This window comes from Corapipo altera, unplaced genomic scaffold (genome assembly GCF_003945725.1).
Source record: "Corapipo altera isolate COAL_440 unplaced genomic scaffold, ASM394572v1 0, whole genome shotgun sequence".
NCBI lineage: Eukaryota > Metazoa > Chordata > Aves > Passeriformes > Pipridae > Corapipo > Corapipo altera.
Genome location: NW_020884872.1, coordinates 579,854 through 595,791, shown reverse-complemented (window position 1 = coordinate 595,791; position 15,938 = coordinate 579,854). Strand labels below are relative to the sequence as shown.

General features: G+C 48.7%; 1 protein-coding gene across 1 annotated transcript in view; it reads right to left on the bottom strand.

Moving 5' to 3' along the window:
- Nucleotides 1-344: 344 nt before the first annotated feature.
- MRPS6 (mitochondrial ribosomal protein S6) overlaps nucleotides 345-15,938 on the bottom strand; it is a 47,042-nt gene continuing 31,448 nt past the window's right edge. The window contains exons 2-3 of the mRNA XM_027634481.1: nucleotides 14,118-14,257; nucleotides 345-979 (exon numbers count right to left, since the gene is read on the bottom strand). Of these exons, the coding sequence (XP_027490282.1) occupies nucleotides 799-979; nucleotides 14,118-14,257 (321 nt within the window). The 3' untranslated portion in view covers nucleotides 345-798. The remainder of the gene's footprint in view (nucleotides 980-14,117; nucleotides 14,258-15,938) is intronic.

Below are 15,938 nucleotides of genomic sequence, written 5' to 3'. Positions count from 1 at the left end.
AAAAAAAAAAAAAGACAAAAATATATATATTAAGTATTTTTCTCCTGTTCTCAAAAGAGAAAAAAAAAGGGGGGGCAAAAATTATACCTTAAGACTTTAGTCCTGATCTTTTTCTCAGTCTGAAATGTCCAGTTGAAGGTAAAATAAAGCACTTTTCATTCTCCTGGTCATCTAAGTCAGGATTAGTCTCCAAGTTGCCCCCTGGAAGTTTCTAGAGAGAAGAATTTTTCTTACCTGTACTACGAACAAAGTTATTGCCTTAAAGGACTCTGATGTGTCTTTTGGCACTGGAAGTTATTTTTTTATCTTGTACCTTTTCTGCTTTTAAAAAAAAATGAGTCAAGTTTTATTTTTAATCACGCTTTTATTCCCCTCCCAAAAAACAAGCCAAAAGAAAAAAAAAAAGCCCCCAACAAATCACATCCTCCCCTGCTATATTTACACTGTAGACTTCTTAATCTCTTATGTAAATACACATATTCTGAATAATCTCTGGAAAAGAATGCTATTTTTAGCATCCTGCTGATGGATAAATCTTCATTATCAACTTAACGCTGGAAGAGGAAAGTAAATCAATTTTCAGAGCTGTCAAAGATCCAGATAAGCAGGGAGATTAAGGGCTATTTAAATTATTTGCAACAAAAAGAACCCCTCAATTGTTACAATAACTCCAGAGAGTGACTCTACCACACACATCACACGGGCAGAAGGGATTATTTGGGACCTGAGTTACCAAAATCGTTTTCCAAAGTGGGAATAACCCACTTTTTAAAAAAAGGTTCCAAACATCTGGGAGAGTCACTTCTTCCTGCCGCTTAGTTTGTCTTCATAGTTGACTGGGACCATTCCAGGGCATTCCTCTGGCTTTGCCAGGGGGTGCTTGACAAAGCCCTGCCTGATGACATCAATGTCCCGTCCCAGATGCTCCGTCATGGCCGAGACAATCGAAGGGGGGGCCTCCAAGTCTATCAAAAAATACCTGCAGTGAGAGAAACACAAAATAACGGCTTGAATTCAAGAAACTGTTCGATGGGATTTCCTAAATTAGGTTTTCTAGTTTATTTTTTTTTATATTGTGGTACTGGAGTGGTTGGAAATGAACTTGATGATCTCAGAGGTCCCTTCCTACCCAGCTGATTCTGTGATTCTGTGAAAGCTTGTTGTTGTCTTGATTTCAAAGATGAAAAGTTCAATTGAACTCTTCTTTGTTCATCATGGATTCAGCCTGAGCTGAGAGGACCCCCAAGGTTCATCCAGTCCAAGCCCTGGCCCTGCCCAGGACACCCCAACACTCCCCCCTGTCCCTCAGAGCGTTGTCCAAACCCTCCTGGAGCTCTGGCAGCCTTGGGGCCGTGCCCACTGCCCTGGGGAGCCTGGTCAGTGCCCAGCACCCTCTGGGGGAAGAACCTTTTCCTGAGATCCACCCTGAGCCTGCCCTGTCCCAGCTCCAGCCCTTCCCTGGGTCCTGTCCCTGCTCCCAGAGGTCGGAGCTGCCCCTCAGGAGGAGCTGCAGCCCCTGCTGAGCTCTGCCCTGGGGCTGCTCTGCTCCAGCTGCACCAGCCAAGTGCCCTCAGTCCCTCCTGGTGTGGTTCTTTCACTGTATTTCCACAATAAATTCCTTTGCTGAAGAACTGCAGCTCCTTCAGAAGCAGCATCATATCTACTGCTCCTGCCAGTGATCAGTGACTCAGGGCAGGAATCCTGCAGAGTGCAAAACATCACAGAGTCCCACAATGGTTCAGGTTGGAAGGACCTCAAAGCCCATCCAGTGCCACCCCTGCCATGGGCAGGGACACCTTCCACCAGCCCAGGTTGCTCCAAGCCCCGTCCAACCTGGCCTTGGACACTTCCAGGGATCCAGGGGCAGCCACAGCTTCTCTGGGCAACCTGGGCCAGGGCCTCCCCACCCTCACAGGGAAGAATTAATTCTTAATATTCAATCTAAACTTACTCTGTGTCAGTGTGAAGCCATTCCCCAGCTCTGCTGGTTCATTCACAACATTTCAAGGGAGGAGGGATGGCCAGGGCCACCAAGAGGATCCCAGGGCTGGAGCAGCTCTGCTGAGAGGAAAGGTTGGGAGAGCTGGGATTGTTCAGCCTGGAGAAGAGAAGCTTTGGGGTGACCTGATTGTGGCCTTGCAGGGCCTGAAGGAGCTCCAGGGAAGACGGAGAGAGATTATTTCCAAGGCCCTGGAGTGACAGGACAACAGGGAATGGCTTCCCACTGCCAGAGGGCAGGGTTAGATGGGATATTGGGAAGGAATTCCTGGCTGGGAGGGTGGGGAGGCCCTGACACAGGTTGCCCAGAGAAGCTGTGGCTGCCCCTGGATCCCTGGAAGTGTCCAAGGCCAGGTTGGACAGGGCTTGGAGCAACCTGGGCTGGTGGAAGGTGTCCAGGGTTGGAACTGGATGATCTTTATGGTCACTTCCAGCCCAAACCTTTCGTGGACTCCAGGATTCTCCAAGGACACCTCTCCAGGAAGCATCCCCTGGCCTGAAAGTGCTGTCCTTGAAATGAAGTTTTATTCCTCAAGCAGGATCAAACATCCCAGCTTGATTTCAAAGGTGGACCTGACAGAGAGGAGTTTGTTCTGCAAGAGTTACAGATTTGAACCAAGTCACCTGTAACAGGATCATCACAGTCCACCTTCACAAAGGTCATCTGGGAGGGCAAGTCCCCAAGACCAGAAGCTGAACTGGGAGCCTGAGCAGGAAATCCAGGAGGTGGGGTCGTGAACTCGACACCCTCGTGTCCTTCCCACTGAACTGAGTTAATTTTCATCCCTCTTAACGTGTTCCATCCAAAATATCCCACCCAGAGGGTCAGAAGTGACTCAGGCACCGTGTCCTGGGTTACTGCACTGGGGTGGGTCCACCTCAGAAAACACAGTGGAGATGCTTTTCCTCAGCCAGGCCCCCTGATCCCGAGGCTCTTACACGTGAGCAGCCACAATTGAGCTTTCCAGAAGGTCCGGAATTCTTGGATGTGAGGGGTAAGATGGCAAAAAACCCCTTCCTGCAGCCCACACTGAGGCAATGACTCCTCCAGAAGAGTTGCCCATCTGGCTGTGACCAGAGCCAAGGGACCAGTGCCAGGTCCTGCCAGCCCTGCATTCCAGGGCCACCGAGCTCCAGGGATAACTGGCCTTAAGGATTTGGAGGAATTCTGGTGGGCTCGGTCCTCCTTGCAGATCCTCCCGCGCTTCCACAGGGAACAAAATCCGGCCTCGTATATTTGGAAACCTGAACTACCCACTGCCTCCTGGTCTCCAGGATTGTACATTTGGAGACCTGAACTACCTGCTGCCTCCTGGTCTCCAGGATGGAGGAATGTCGCCTGGTTAAGAGTTTTGGGAGAACCAGCCTGGACAATCCGTCGGGAATCCCAGCACGGCAACGTCGGAAGGACGCCCAGCCCTCACAAAGGGCAGCTCGGGTTTTCTGGGAAAGCCATTAAAAGCTCCAAATGGTAAATTTAGCAGATGACACCTTGGGAAGCAGCCTCCAGATCCCTCTCCCAAGAAAGGAGGATGGGGGGAGAACCTCCTGCCCCGTCCCCTTCCCAGAGCACCGACGGCATTCCCGTTCCCGCTCTTCGCCGCATCCTTTCAGCCCCAAAACCGAACCCGATTTCTCGCCCCCCTCGGCTGCTGCTTTTCATTGTGTGCTCCTAAAACAGCAAGAGTTGTGTGTTTTTTATCCCACACCCCCCCACCACCAAAGGCTGCTTTGCAAGTTTGTGCTTTCTCTGCCATTAGCGAGGGGTGGAAATTTCCACTGACGCACTGTTGATAACCCAAGGAGGAGGGGGGGGGGGGGGGGGGGGGAGGGGGGGCTGTTCCCGCAGATCTTTCTGACTCCTCGGCAGAAAAAAAAGGTATTTTATCTGAGGAGACAAAACTGCAGCTTCAAAAAACAGCAGAGCCGTTAGAGAGCAACGATTGCCTTCCTCGGCCAAAAAAATAAAAACCAACAAAACAACCCCAAAAACAGAGGGAAAAATTAGTGTTTCTGCATTAAAGGAGGAGAAGAAACGAAGGGCTGCAAAAATAATAAGGAAACACAATGGACAATGCAATCCCCAGGGAGATCTGAAACCCTCTCCCCCCCCAGATATCCACATTTAAATCGACCCTCCCGAGGCCGTGGGGGTTTTTTTACCCCACCCTCAAACCTTAATTTCAGGCTGATGATGACCCAGTACACAACTGCTTGTGTAGTAAACAAAACCAAATCCCAGGGAGACCTAAAGACAGGGAAAAATACAGGAATGCAGGAGGGAAACCACCTCATTCTTGCAGAGAGAAATGCAAAAGCATTTACACTCTCTAGGAGTCACCAGGGGAGAAATGCAGGAAAATTCCACTGATTCACTATGAGACCACAGTTATTTTTGTCCTCCTGCTTGGCTGCAAACAGAAGGATGATTTAAATGCAGGAGAGCAGGGTGGAATGTATTAAAACAATGCATTAAGTGAAAAAAAAAATCATCAAATATAATATGGCCTCAAAGAAAGGAGGACGTGCCTTTGCATAGAATTGAAATTTTAAAAAAAAAGGGGGAAAAAAAGGCAGGTTTCATTTATCATTTTTATATATTCAAGCCAGAAACTGCTTGAATGAACCTTGAGTCCTAAGGACACTGAAATGTGTTGCTTTCAAATGGACAGTGTAGAACTTCAAAGAACCCGCATCAAAATTCGCTTTGGAATCCTCCTGGAATCCAACTCGGTCAGCTCGGGGAGCTGAGGGGGGAATGGCAGATGTGGTGGGCTTGGGAGAGGCCTTGTGGTCCCAAAAATGTCTTCTTCCCTCGAGAAGGTGGAAGATGTGAAGTAAAGAACACGTTCTGAGGAACACGTGGAGGTGAAACGCAGAGCAGGGAAACGGGAAATCACCTGGAGCAAACCACCCCCTTGGTGCTGGAACAGCTCAATATTTGTTCTCATTAAGTTCATCCTATATAAATGAAGTTGTTTTAGCGTCCCAAAGGCTCATTTCATCTTAGCACCACTGAAATGGGGTTCTTTGCCTCTCTGCTCAACTCTTGTGGCAGCTCCTCCTCCTCCTCAGCAGGGCACAAAGGCAAGTCCATGCTCAGGATTATCATTTGGTGGCTGGAAGGACTAGGAAATGTCTTACTTTTAGCTTTTTAGAAAAATATGTGGATGGAAATCCTTCAAAATCACCAGGACAGCACTTGGGAAGCTCCAGATCAAGCTCAAAAGCTGGGCATTAATGACCAGACTGTGCCACAGCAATGATGCCAATAAATCCACAGTGAGCAAGTACTTGGGGGGAAAAAAAAACATTTTACCATCCCCAGCCTGCAGCAATCTCATTTGCCAAATTTGAGACAGAGAATTATTAAGCTAATTAAATAATGGCAAGATATTCTCACAGAATTACTGAGGTGGAAAAGAGCTCCAAGGTCATCCAGTGCCCCCTGCGCCCGATGCCCACCTTGCCCCCCAGCCCAGAGCACTGAGTGTCACATCCAGGCCTTCCTGGGACACCTCCAGGGCTGGGCACTCCAAACCTCCCTGGGCAGCCCCTGCCAAGGCCTCACCACCCTTTCCAGCAGCAAATTCCTCCTCCTGTCCAACCTGAGCCTCCCCTGGCACAGCTGGAGGCCGTTCCCTCTCCTCCTGTCCCTTGTTCCCTGGCAGCAGAGCCCGACCTCCCCAGCTCCCCCCTCCTGTCAGGGGGTTGCAGAGCCAGAAGGTCCCCCCTGAGCCTCCTTTTCTCCAGGCTGAGCCCCCCCAGCTCCCTCAGCCCCTCCTGCTGCTCCAGCCCCTTCCCAGCTCCGTTCCCTTCCCTGCACACGCTCCAGCCCCTCCATGTCTCTCTTCCATGAGGTTCCAGAACTGGACACAGCCCTGGAGGTCCCTCAGCAGTGCCAGCACAGGGGACAATCCCTGCCCTGGGCTGTGCCTACACTATCCCTGATCCAGCCCAGGTTCCATTGGCCTCTTGCCCCCCTGGGCACACCCAGGCTCGTGTCCAGCCACTCTCACCAGCACCCCCTGGGCCTTTCCCACTGGGCCACTTTCCAGCCCCTCTGCCCTCAGCCTGTGGCACGGAGCTAAAAAAAAAACTAAATGAAGAAGAATTAAAAAAAAGAAAGTTAAAATTTAAAAAAAAAAAAAAAACTGTTAGACTGTAAAAAGAGGAAAAACTTCCCTGACCTATTTGGAGCCTTTGAAAACAAAGTGATGCTCAAGGGCAGCATTTGGAGTTTGAAAGATGGTGCTGAACGGGGTGAATGAAGTTCCACAGCCAGTTTTCACTGTGCTTCTGCCACTTCTCTGCTTCCTGTAAAACAGTTTCACACCCCCAAAATGGTGACTCATTCCCACCCCACCACTGTTGGAGTGGCCATCACACTTGGCCAAGGTGCTGGCACAAGGATTTAGTGATCACAGAATGACACAGGAGCCTCCACACCACAGACTTTGCTCAGTGCCTCTGAAGAGCACCAGAATTCCAAACTGCACTTCCACGGGTAAGGTGGAGGGAAAAAAAAAACCAACAACAAAACAAATATTTTACAGTTCTGCTACTTGAGGCACATCCAGTCTTAAAAGTACGAGCATGTGGAGGAAAGAATTTGAAGGAAAAGTAATGGTTCAACTCATCAATGGTGAAAGCCCCATCTAGTGGAAGGAGACAATCAATTGAGCAGAAAATACTCCCAGTGTGCATAATCCACAAAGATTCCAGCTGGTTTTGTTCTCATCCAAGTGCAACACAGACCCAGAACCCCTTTTTGCTGAAACAACTCAAGATGTTCTGAAATCTGAGCAGAAACAGGCTGTGCATTAACTATAAATTCCATTTGGTGCTATTAAGAAAGGAAAAGTTGCACCCCTTTAATCTGTTTTTCTTTGCTACTCTTTGGTCTTCAATAACCATGAAAATCATCAAGAGGTTTTATCTGAGCAAAGCCAAACATGTTGGTATCTGTAGGATAAAGTCCTTTAAACTCTGCAATAGTTTGTTTTCACCAAGGGGGTGGAGAGGAGGGTTTTGTTAAAACTTGTCAACGCTCCAGAGAACAATCCTGACAGGGAACTATTATTTCAGGCTCAGGAATAAAGTCAATAAAATTGTATCCAGGTGGATGGATCAGAGGACACTCCAGCATCTCCTGTCCACGTGGAACGTTTCATTCTGCCCCGAGCTGCTTGTTTAAAGGTAAATTGTGCAAGGGCAGTTCCTAAGCTCAGAGACTTTATGGAAAGAGGAGAAGTTTGAACATGTAACATAATTTACATGGATATGTCTCCAAAACAGTCAAATGCCTTCGTGGTGCCCAGAGATTTGTGGTCTCCCCATCCCTGGAAGTGCTGAAGGCCAGGTTGGAGCAACCTGGGATAGTGGAAGGTGACCCTGCCCATGGCAGGGGGTTGGAGCTAAATGACCTTCAAGATCCCTCCCAACCCAAGCCATTCCATAATTCCATGCCTAATTACTGCAATATTCCCCTGAATAACAATCTGTTCCTTCTGGATGAGGCCACTGAGGCCTCAAAAAATGAGATACACGAGCAGGAACTTTGGCAAAGCAATGAAGTCCCACAGCACGGAATAAAGGCAAAACACGAGGTGTTCCCATGGGATGGTGAAATCATCTCAGAGCCTCAACCACCCTGGGGAGCTGGGAGGCATTTTTGGGAAGGCCAGGACAGCCACTGTGGCAGAGGGGAGGCTGGTGCTGATGGTGCTGCGGGGCCTGGAAGCCAGGCTGAGTTAATCATCCTTGGGAAAGGACTTCCTTGCCCTGCCATTCCCATGGAACCACAGGATCAAGGTTGGAAGAGACCTTCAGGACCATCCATGATCCCAGCAGCACCAGGATCACCCCTAATCCATGTCCCCAAGGGCCACATCCAGACACCTCTGGGACACTCCCAGACCCAGGGACTCCACCACCTCTCTGGGACACTTATTCCAAGGCCTGACCAACTCCTGCAGGGAGAAATTGTTTCTGATCTCTCATGTGAACCTGCCCTGGTTCCACCACACAAGTCCAGAGCACACCTGAAACAGCAACCTGGATTTTCTGCCTCCTGGGCTCTTGTTCCTCAGCAGCCCCTGGAATTCTCCCCCGACCTCCTGCAGAAAATCTCCCCCTGGCACATGTAAAGATAAAGCTCCCAAAAATACAAATTCAGCAAGGACAAAAGTAAGACCCGAGTTTGGTTGTTTGGGAGAACAAGTGGGCTGATGAGATAACTGGGAGTGAACAGCAAAACACAAAGATTAACAGACAAAGCAAGCAAGAAACAAAAGCAAACTGCCACCTTTTCAAACTCGGGTCTGAAAGGGGGGAAAAAAAGGAACAGCAAGGCAGCGAAAAACTGGCAAATAGAACATGGAAATTGTTGTGAACAATCAGGATTATGCAGAGTTTAGCTGGATAAATTGTAAATCAAGGAATCCCACAATGGTTTGGGTTGGAAGGGACCTGGAAGATCATCCAGTGCCACCCCCTGCCATGGGCAGGGACACCTTCCACTGGCCCAGGTTGCTCCAAGACCTGTCCAACCTGGCCTGGGACACTTCCTATAAGTAAACAGGTAAATAACTTAATAAAATGAAGTAAATGAAACGATAAAAATGTGGGGAGAAAGGTTTAAAACCATTGCTGTTCTCCAGGGAGATTTCTAGGGGGAATCACACACCCCCAGAACTAAGGAGAAGGGAAAGGCCAGGATGCTCCATCAATCCACAGACTCCACCAGGCTGGTGGAAATCACCTTTTCCCAACAAGGATAACAAAAACAGGAATGAAAACCACATCACAGGGGGGATAAAAAAATCACTATCAAAAAAAAAAAATCAACAACTCTCAGATTCAAAACCCCCCCAATATTCCAACCCAGCTCCACCTGACCCCTTCCTTCTCCTCAAAGCCCCCATCACAGATTCCTGCTCTGCCAAAGCTTTGAGCCCTGACCTTCCCAAAGGAAGGGGGGGGGAATCCTATTTAACATTCCTTGAACGAATCCACACCTTATTTAAATGGGCCCACCTTTGTTTGTGCCAGAAAGAAGCACCTCCCGGTACAATAATGCAATGTTTGCAATCCAAAGGTGTTAAAAGCAATTTAACTGCAAGTCGTTAATAACAAGTAGTGGCGAGTAAAACAAATACTTGGCACAAATCTGCTGCCCATTAGGAGAGAGGGATTTGTAATCCTTGCTTACATTCCTGCAAAGGTGTTTCAGGGACAGGGAGATGGGCAAATAAATTAAATTTCCATACCCAACCCACGCTGGAACCCGGGTGTCCCTGTCACATTTGATTCACCTACGAGGTGAAGAGTATTTGTTATAATTTTCCTACTCCAATCACACCTTAAAAACAAAATATTAATGTTCTACTGTGGCAATGAACACCTTAAATACGAATTAGCAGCTAATTCAGCTTCAGTTTAAATATCAGTAAACCAGTGATTTCAAAGTTTGATACTTGAGCCACATTCACACAATTCCTGCAAGATTATTTCCATTATTACCTAAATGCAAAAGCTGCCAATATTAGGTCTCCAAAACAAAAAAAAGAAAAAGAAAAAAGAGGGTGTTTTCTGCCCAAAGAGATGCATTGAAAAGACCTACATTTATTTTAATATCCGTGCTTAAATTTATTAGTAAAAAAATCAACTTCTTTTAACATGCTGCACATGCAGCACCTGCTCAGGGAGGGGAATTTCCTGAGGAGAAAAAAAAAAAGTCAATTGTTTGTATGATCTGAGGTGTTTTCAAGAGAGTAAAAGTGCTCCTTCCAGTGACAGCTTTGGGCCACAATTCCCCAGGGCAGCCTTGGAAAAATCTCAGCTTTACACAGCAATTGGCAGGAAAATTCTCCTTCTCTGTCAAGTCTCTCTTGGATATCCTTAAATTTGGAACGTGCTTGTAATGCCCTGGATCTGAGAGAGATGATGCTAAGGCACCACAGGACTCAAGAGGAGGAAAAAAAGCACTTTATTTAGGAGACAACTCCCCTCCCTTGCACTTCAGAATATGTATTTTCCAGTTTAACTCTTTACTGATCACCAAAAACAACCCCCAAACCTGGCTAAGTCCAGCAGGAAGCTTTGCCTCACTTAAAATCCTGGAATGGTTTGGGTTGGACCTTAAAAAGCTCATCCAGGCCCAACCCCCCTGCCATGGGCAGGGAACCTTCCACTGGAGCAGGTTGCTCAATTTAATTCCATTAATTTCCATGTAATTGCATTGATTTTCATATAATTCACCAGCCAGGAGATCCAAGGAAATAACAGATTCAATGTACATCCCAAGTCTCCAACTATCTCCATCCTGGTGGAAAATAAACTAGTTAAAGCTCTGCTAAGAGTTACAAAACTAATTATTAATAATAATAATAATCAACTTCAAAGTATTTTAAAAACCAAGTGACCAAAAAATGAAAAAGCTTGGGAAGATTTAACACCCTCCCCCCCCCAAGACACGTGGTGTAATTTGAATTCTCACAGAAACCCTTGAAGTTAATTCAGAAAAAGCCCAGACTGAGGAAAAGGTGACACACTCAGTACTGATGGACCCCCTGGACCCCTCGACAGCAATTCCCAAAAAATGGAACATCAGCAGGAGTAGAAATGGGCTGTGAAGGAGAAAAGGCTTCAGGAATTTTTAGTAAGTACAGGTGGATATTCAGCTATTTTTACCTTGAAAAGTTGTTTATTTCCTTTATAACTTTGTCCTGTTAAAAGAAAAATATAATTTTTTACAGGTCTGTGAAGTAGAACTGACTGATTTTATAAAAGTGGATCAAGGAAGTGATTTTTCACTTCCTGTTGATGGCTAATGTTGAATATCCTGAGTATCTTCTTCCCCAGACCACATAAAACCCTGGAGGGTGTTCCAGGAATCCACCTCACCTGCACACTGAGCTGGACTCTCCCCACTCCAGTGTGCATTCCCGGGTCCTGACACTGCTCCTGCTTCCCCTTGGAGGATTTTGTGTGTCTGGAATTCAAGTTCTCCAAATAAAAGTTATTTGGAGTTCTCCAAATAACTATTCCCTGCAGCCCCCTCTCTCAATCACTTCTCCCTTTCAAGAGCCCAGGAAATTTGGGGGATATCTGGGGAATATTTGGGGAATATTGAAATAAAGAGGATGCCAAGGGGTGATAAATATTTAGGGACACTGGAGCTGGGAGGTGTGAGGAGGAGCAGAGGTTGGACAGAGCTTGGAGCAACCTGGGCTGGTGGAACTGGATGAGTTTTAAGGTCCCTCCCAACCCAGGACATTCCAAGATTCCATGATCCCCTCACACAGTGTTTATTAAGTAGTTCATCTGCTGCAGGGAATGAGCTGAGCTACTTTCCATGTCCCAAAGATCCCCTGGAGAAACGGCTCCTGTTCATCCCTGCCCCATATCCTCACAACGCTCCTTATTTTCTTCTCCTGGCCTGGTTTCCCTGTGGAAGAACCCAAAACCTGATGCCACCCAAGCCAGAAACTGTCATCCAAAGTCTCAGCTTCAGCCCCTAAAATTAGTGGAACTTCACCCCTCTGGCTCAGCTCCCTGTTTGTACAAGGAGGGCCACACCAGCTCCTCGCTCCGAGGAAGCCCTTTGGAAAAGCTTGGAAAAGACTCGAATGTTTATAAATTGCTTCGACTCCAACAGAAGGATGAGGAAATTAGTAATTCTGCCTTGGAACAAGAATTTTTATCAGCTCCCATGTGTACACAACAAGACTTCACATCTTAAAATACAGAACTGGCAGGATCAAGCCCTGTTTTGAAGGACACCAGGAGCTGGAGTGCAGGACAGTCCTGGCCCAACACCAGGGCCTGGAGTAGAGTCACAGGATGGTTTGGGTTGGAAGGGATTTTAAGGATCATCCAGTGCCACCCCCTGCCATGGACAGGGACACCTTCCACTAGCTCAGGTTGCTCCAACCTGTCCTTGGGCACTTCCAGGGCTCCAGGGGCAGCCGCAGCTTCTCTGGGAATTACGTCCCAGCCAAGAATTCCTTCCCAATATCCCATCTAACCCTGCTCTCTGGCAGTTGAAATCCATTCCTCCTTGTCCTGTTGCTCCAAGCCCTTGTACAAAAGTCCCTCCTCTCCCTCCTTTTTAGAGGCTCCTGGAAAGGGCTCCGAGGGCTCCCTGGAGCCTTTTCTCCTCCAGGCTGAAGGAACAGGCCCGTGGTGGAGATCTCCTGCCCTCTCTGAGTGTGCTCCACTGGTAGCTCCCCAGGAGAACCAGCAGGTCCTCTGGGGAGGCAGTGACACCCCGAGTGCCCCAGGGGGAGATGCTCCAAGAAGGATTTAGGGTTTTACCCCTGGAGTCACCTCAGCAGGTTTGCAGAGGTCAATAAAGCCCTCACGACCCCAAGGAGGTCAATAAAGCCATCACGACCCCAGGGAGAAGAGACACTGGAACCATTTATTTGGACTCACAAGCTCATTTTTAAAGGGTTCAGGGTTTACATATTTAACAGGGGGTTTAGGTATTCATGGTATTAAAATTGGGGGGTTTCACAAGGATGAGGTAAAGGGGAAAACCCAGGTTAATGCATTTTGGGGGTCTTAGGAATTACCTCATGGGAAAAACCCTATTTTATCTTGGGGGATTTACAGGGGGATTAGGTATTGGATGTCCATGTGCAAAGGGTTACAAGTGTGCACATGCAAGGGGGGAACACGATGGGTTTTAGGCAGAGGTCTGAGGAGACCAGGACGTGGATTCTCTGGGCAGGGCCTGTGATAACATCATGTAAGGAGTTTCTTTACATCCTGCTGAAGAAGGCAGGGAGAATCCCCAGAGATGAGGTCAGGGAAGAGGGGTTTTCCCAGCTTCTGTTCCCCAAGGCCTTCTGCAGAGACCACTCCAATTTCTGTCTGCAGAGATGATATTTTGGAACCCAACACAGGTTGGCCGAGCTGCTCCTCACACACAGCCCAATGACAGGGACAAGGAGGAGCCTGTTGCTAATTGTTCTTTTGATTACCACAGGCACAGCAGTTGCTTAGCAACACTCCTCAGTCCTTGGGAGAGGCAGCACCGCTTCCCTCCAGGAGCAAAAGCAGCCTGAGCAGAGGGTGGGACCCACGGCACCTTCCTCACAATAATTCACATTTGTTGGGCTTCCCATAAACCACACCTGGAATGTCCTGAGGTGGGGCTGGGAGAGCTGGGGGGGTTCACCTGGAGAAGAGAAGGATCCAGGGAGAGCTGAGAGCCCTTTCCAGGGCCTAAAGGGGCTCCAGGAGAACTGGAGAGGGACTGGGGACAAGGGATGGAGGGACAGGACACAGGGAATGGCTTCAAACTGCCAGAGGACAGGGTTAGATGGGATACTGGGAAGGAATCCCTCCCTGTGAGGGTGGGGAAGGACTGGAATGGAATTCCCAGAGAAGCTGTGGCTGCCCTTGGATCCCTGGAAGTGTCCAAGGCCAGGTTGGATGGGGCTTGGAGCAACCTGGGCTGGTGGAAGGTGTCCCTGTCCGTGGCAGGGGGTGGGATGGATGATCCTTAAAATCCCTCCCAACCCAAACCATTTTGTGATTCCAACTTTAGTCTGAGCCTACAGACAAAGCAGATGATTGTGCTGGATGAGCTTTAAAATCCCTTCCAACCCAAACCATTCCAGAATTCCACGATTCCAAGGGCATCAGAAATGAAATCCGTATCGGAAGCACATCCAAGTTTCCCAGGGCACACGTGGTTATTACTAAACAGGAGAGAAAAAGAACCCTTCCTGCCAATCAGCAACAGCAGATTAAGTTCAAATTTTATCAGTAAACAGCCTGAGTAGTTTGGAAAATAGTTGTGTGAAAAATGACACAGCAAAGTAATGATGTTTGTGTTGGAGAAAGGAATTCTGCAGCCCTGGGATCGGGGCTACGACAACACAGGGACTGAAAACTAACAAAAAACTGACACCACACGGAATAAATGACACAAAATACCCCAAGCAGAACACACAGAGCCACCAACAGCCACACAGCACCTTGCTGGGATCACACAGGTTCCAGGTGTACTCCCAAAAAGCACAAGAAAGACCAAATCCGAGTCATTTGTGTGGATTTTAAAGGAGCAGCAGCTGAAGGGTTTGAAGGAGACACCTCCCACTCACCATCCTCTCCTGTGGCGCTCCGAGTGCTTGGAGATCTTGTAGGGAAGAGCCTTTTCCCCCAGGTTTTCCAGCTTCCTCACCACAGCTCCTCTCTCCATGAGAGCCTCCACGGTGCGTTTCAGCACAGCTGCTGTTTCAGGCTTGAAGAGAAAGGGGAAAAAAAATGGGAAATGTCCATAAATCTGGTTATTCTTGTGATGTGAGAGGAGGGACAGGAGCACTTGCACAGCTCAGCACCAGGAGATGGGTCTGCAACCCGAGAGGGCAAAGTGGGAGCAGCAGCACCTCCTCCTAAGGAAGAGAATTTTTAGGGACAATTCCTTTGTGAATTATGGCCACAGGAAAGTTTCCAGAAATGTCAACATCAGGCCCCAGCAGAGTAGGAAGCAGAAAACAGTTAATGAATGGAACTAACCTGGTGTCACTCTGGGTGAGCTTTGGAAAGAAGGGTGGAAGGAAAGAATAGTTTTGGGGTCCCTGGACCATTGTTGCTCATTAGGATTGTTCACCAGCATATTTAAAGGGAACAGAGTGGGGAAAACATGGATGTGTGGTGTGATCCTGAGAGAACAAACAGCACCATGTGTCACTTCAGCTGCACACTCAGAGAATCATGGAATATCCTGAGCTGGAAGGACCCCCAAGGATCACCCAGTCCAAGCCCTGGCCCTGCCCAGGACACCCCAACACTCCCCCCTGTCCCTCAGAGCGTTGTCCAAACCCTCCTGGAGCTCTGGCAGCCTTGGGGCCGTGCCCACTGCCCTGGGGAGCCTGGGCAGTGCCCACCACCCTCTGGGGGAAGAACCTTGTGCTGAGATCCACCCTGAGCCTGCCCTGTCCCAGCTCCAGCCCTTCCCTGGGTCCTGTCCCTGCTCCCAGAGGTCGGAGCTGCCCCTCGGGAGGAGCTGCAGCCCCCGCTGAGCTCTGCCCTGGGGCTCCTCTGCTCCAGCTGCACCAGCCAAGTGCCCTCAGCTGCTCCTCCAGACCCTTCCCCATCCCTGTGTCCCTCCTCTGGACACTCTCCAACAGCTTTAGATCCTTTTTATATTCTGGCACCCAAAATACCCTCACACCTCGAGGTGAGGCTGCCCCAGTGCAGGGCAGAGCAGGACAATCCCCTTCCTCACTGCTGTGCCTGATGCCCCCCAGGACACACTTGGCCAACATGGCACAGCTGATTCATGTTCCATTTGGCCTCTTGGCTAAATCCCTCCATCCCCCTCCTTTCTCCCAGCCAACATCCACACCTTTGGAAGATCTCAGAAGCCAGCACGCAGCAATTAGTCCAACATGCAGAGATTTCACTTCTAAGAAAAACAAGTTTGAGGGACAGGCAGCCAAAAAACACGGAGGAGAAAACAGCTGCAGCGTTCTGTGGCTCACTGGGTGGCAGAGCTTTGCTGAGCACTGAATCACTGGGGTACTGACACCCAACAATATCCAGGAGAACGTGCACAAAGCACAAGGGAGAATGTTTGGAAAACAACTGCAAGGCTGACACACTCTCAGCAACAAGAAGTATTTTAAGAATCATAGAATCACAGAATCAGCTGGGTTAGAAGGGACCTCTGAGATCATCAAGTCCAACCCTTGATCCAACCCCACGGTGGTTCCCAGCCCGTGGCACTGATGCCACATCCAGTCTGTCCTTAAACACCTCCAGGGACGGAGAATCCACCACTTCCCTGGGCAGCCCATTCCAATGGCTGAGCACCCTCTCTGCAAAGAAATTCTTTCTAATCTCCAACTTAAACCTCCCCTGGCACAGCTGAACACCCAGCCCTCTTGTCTTGCTGATGGTTGCCTGGGAAAAGAGACCAA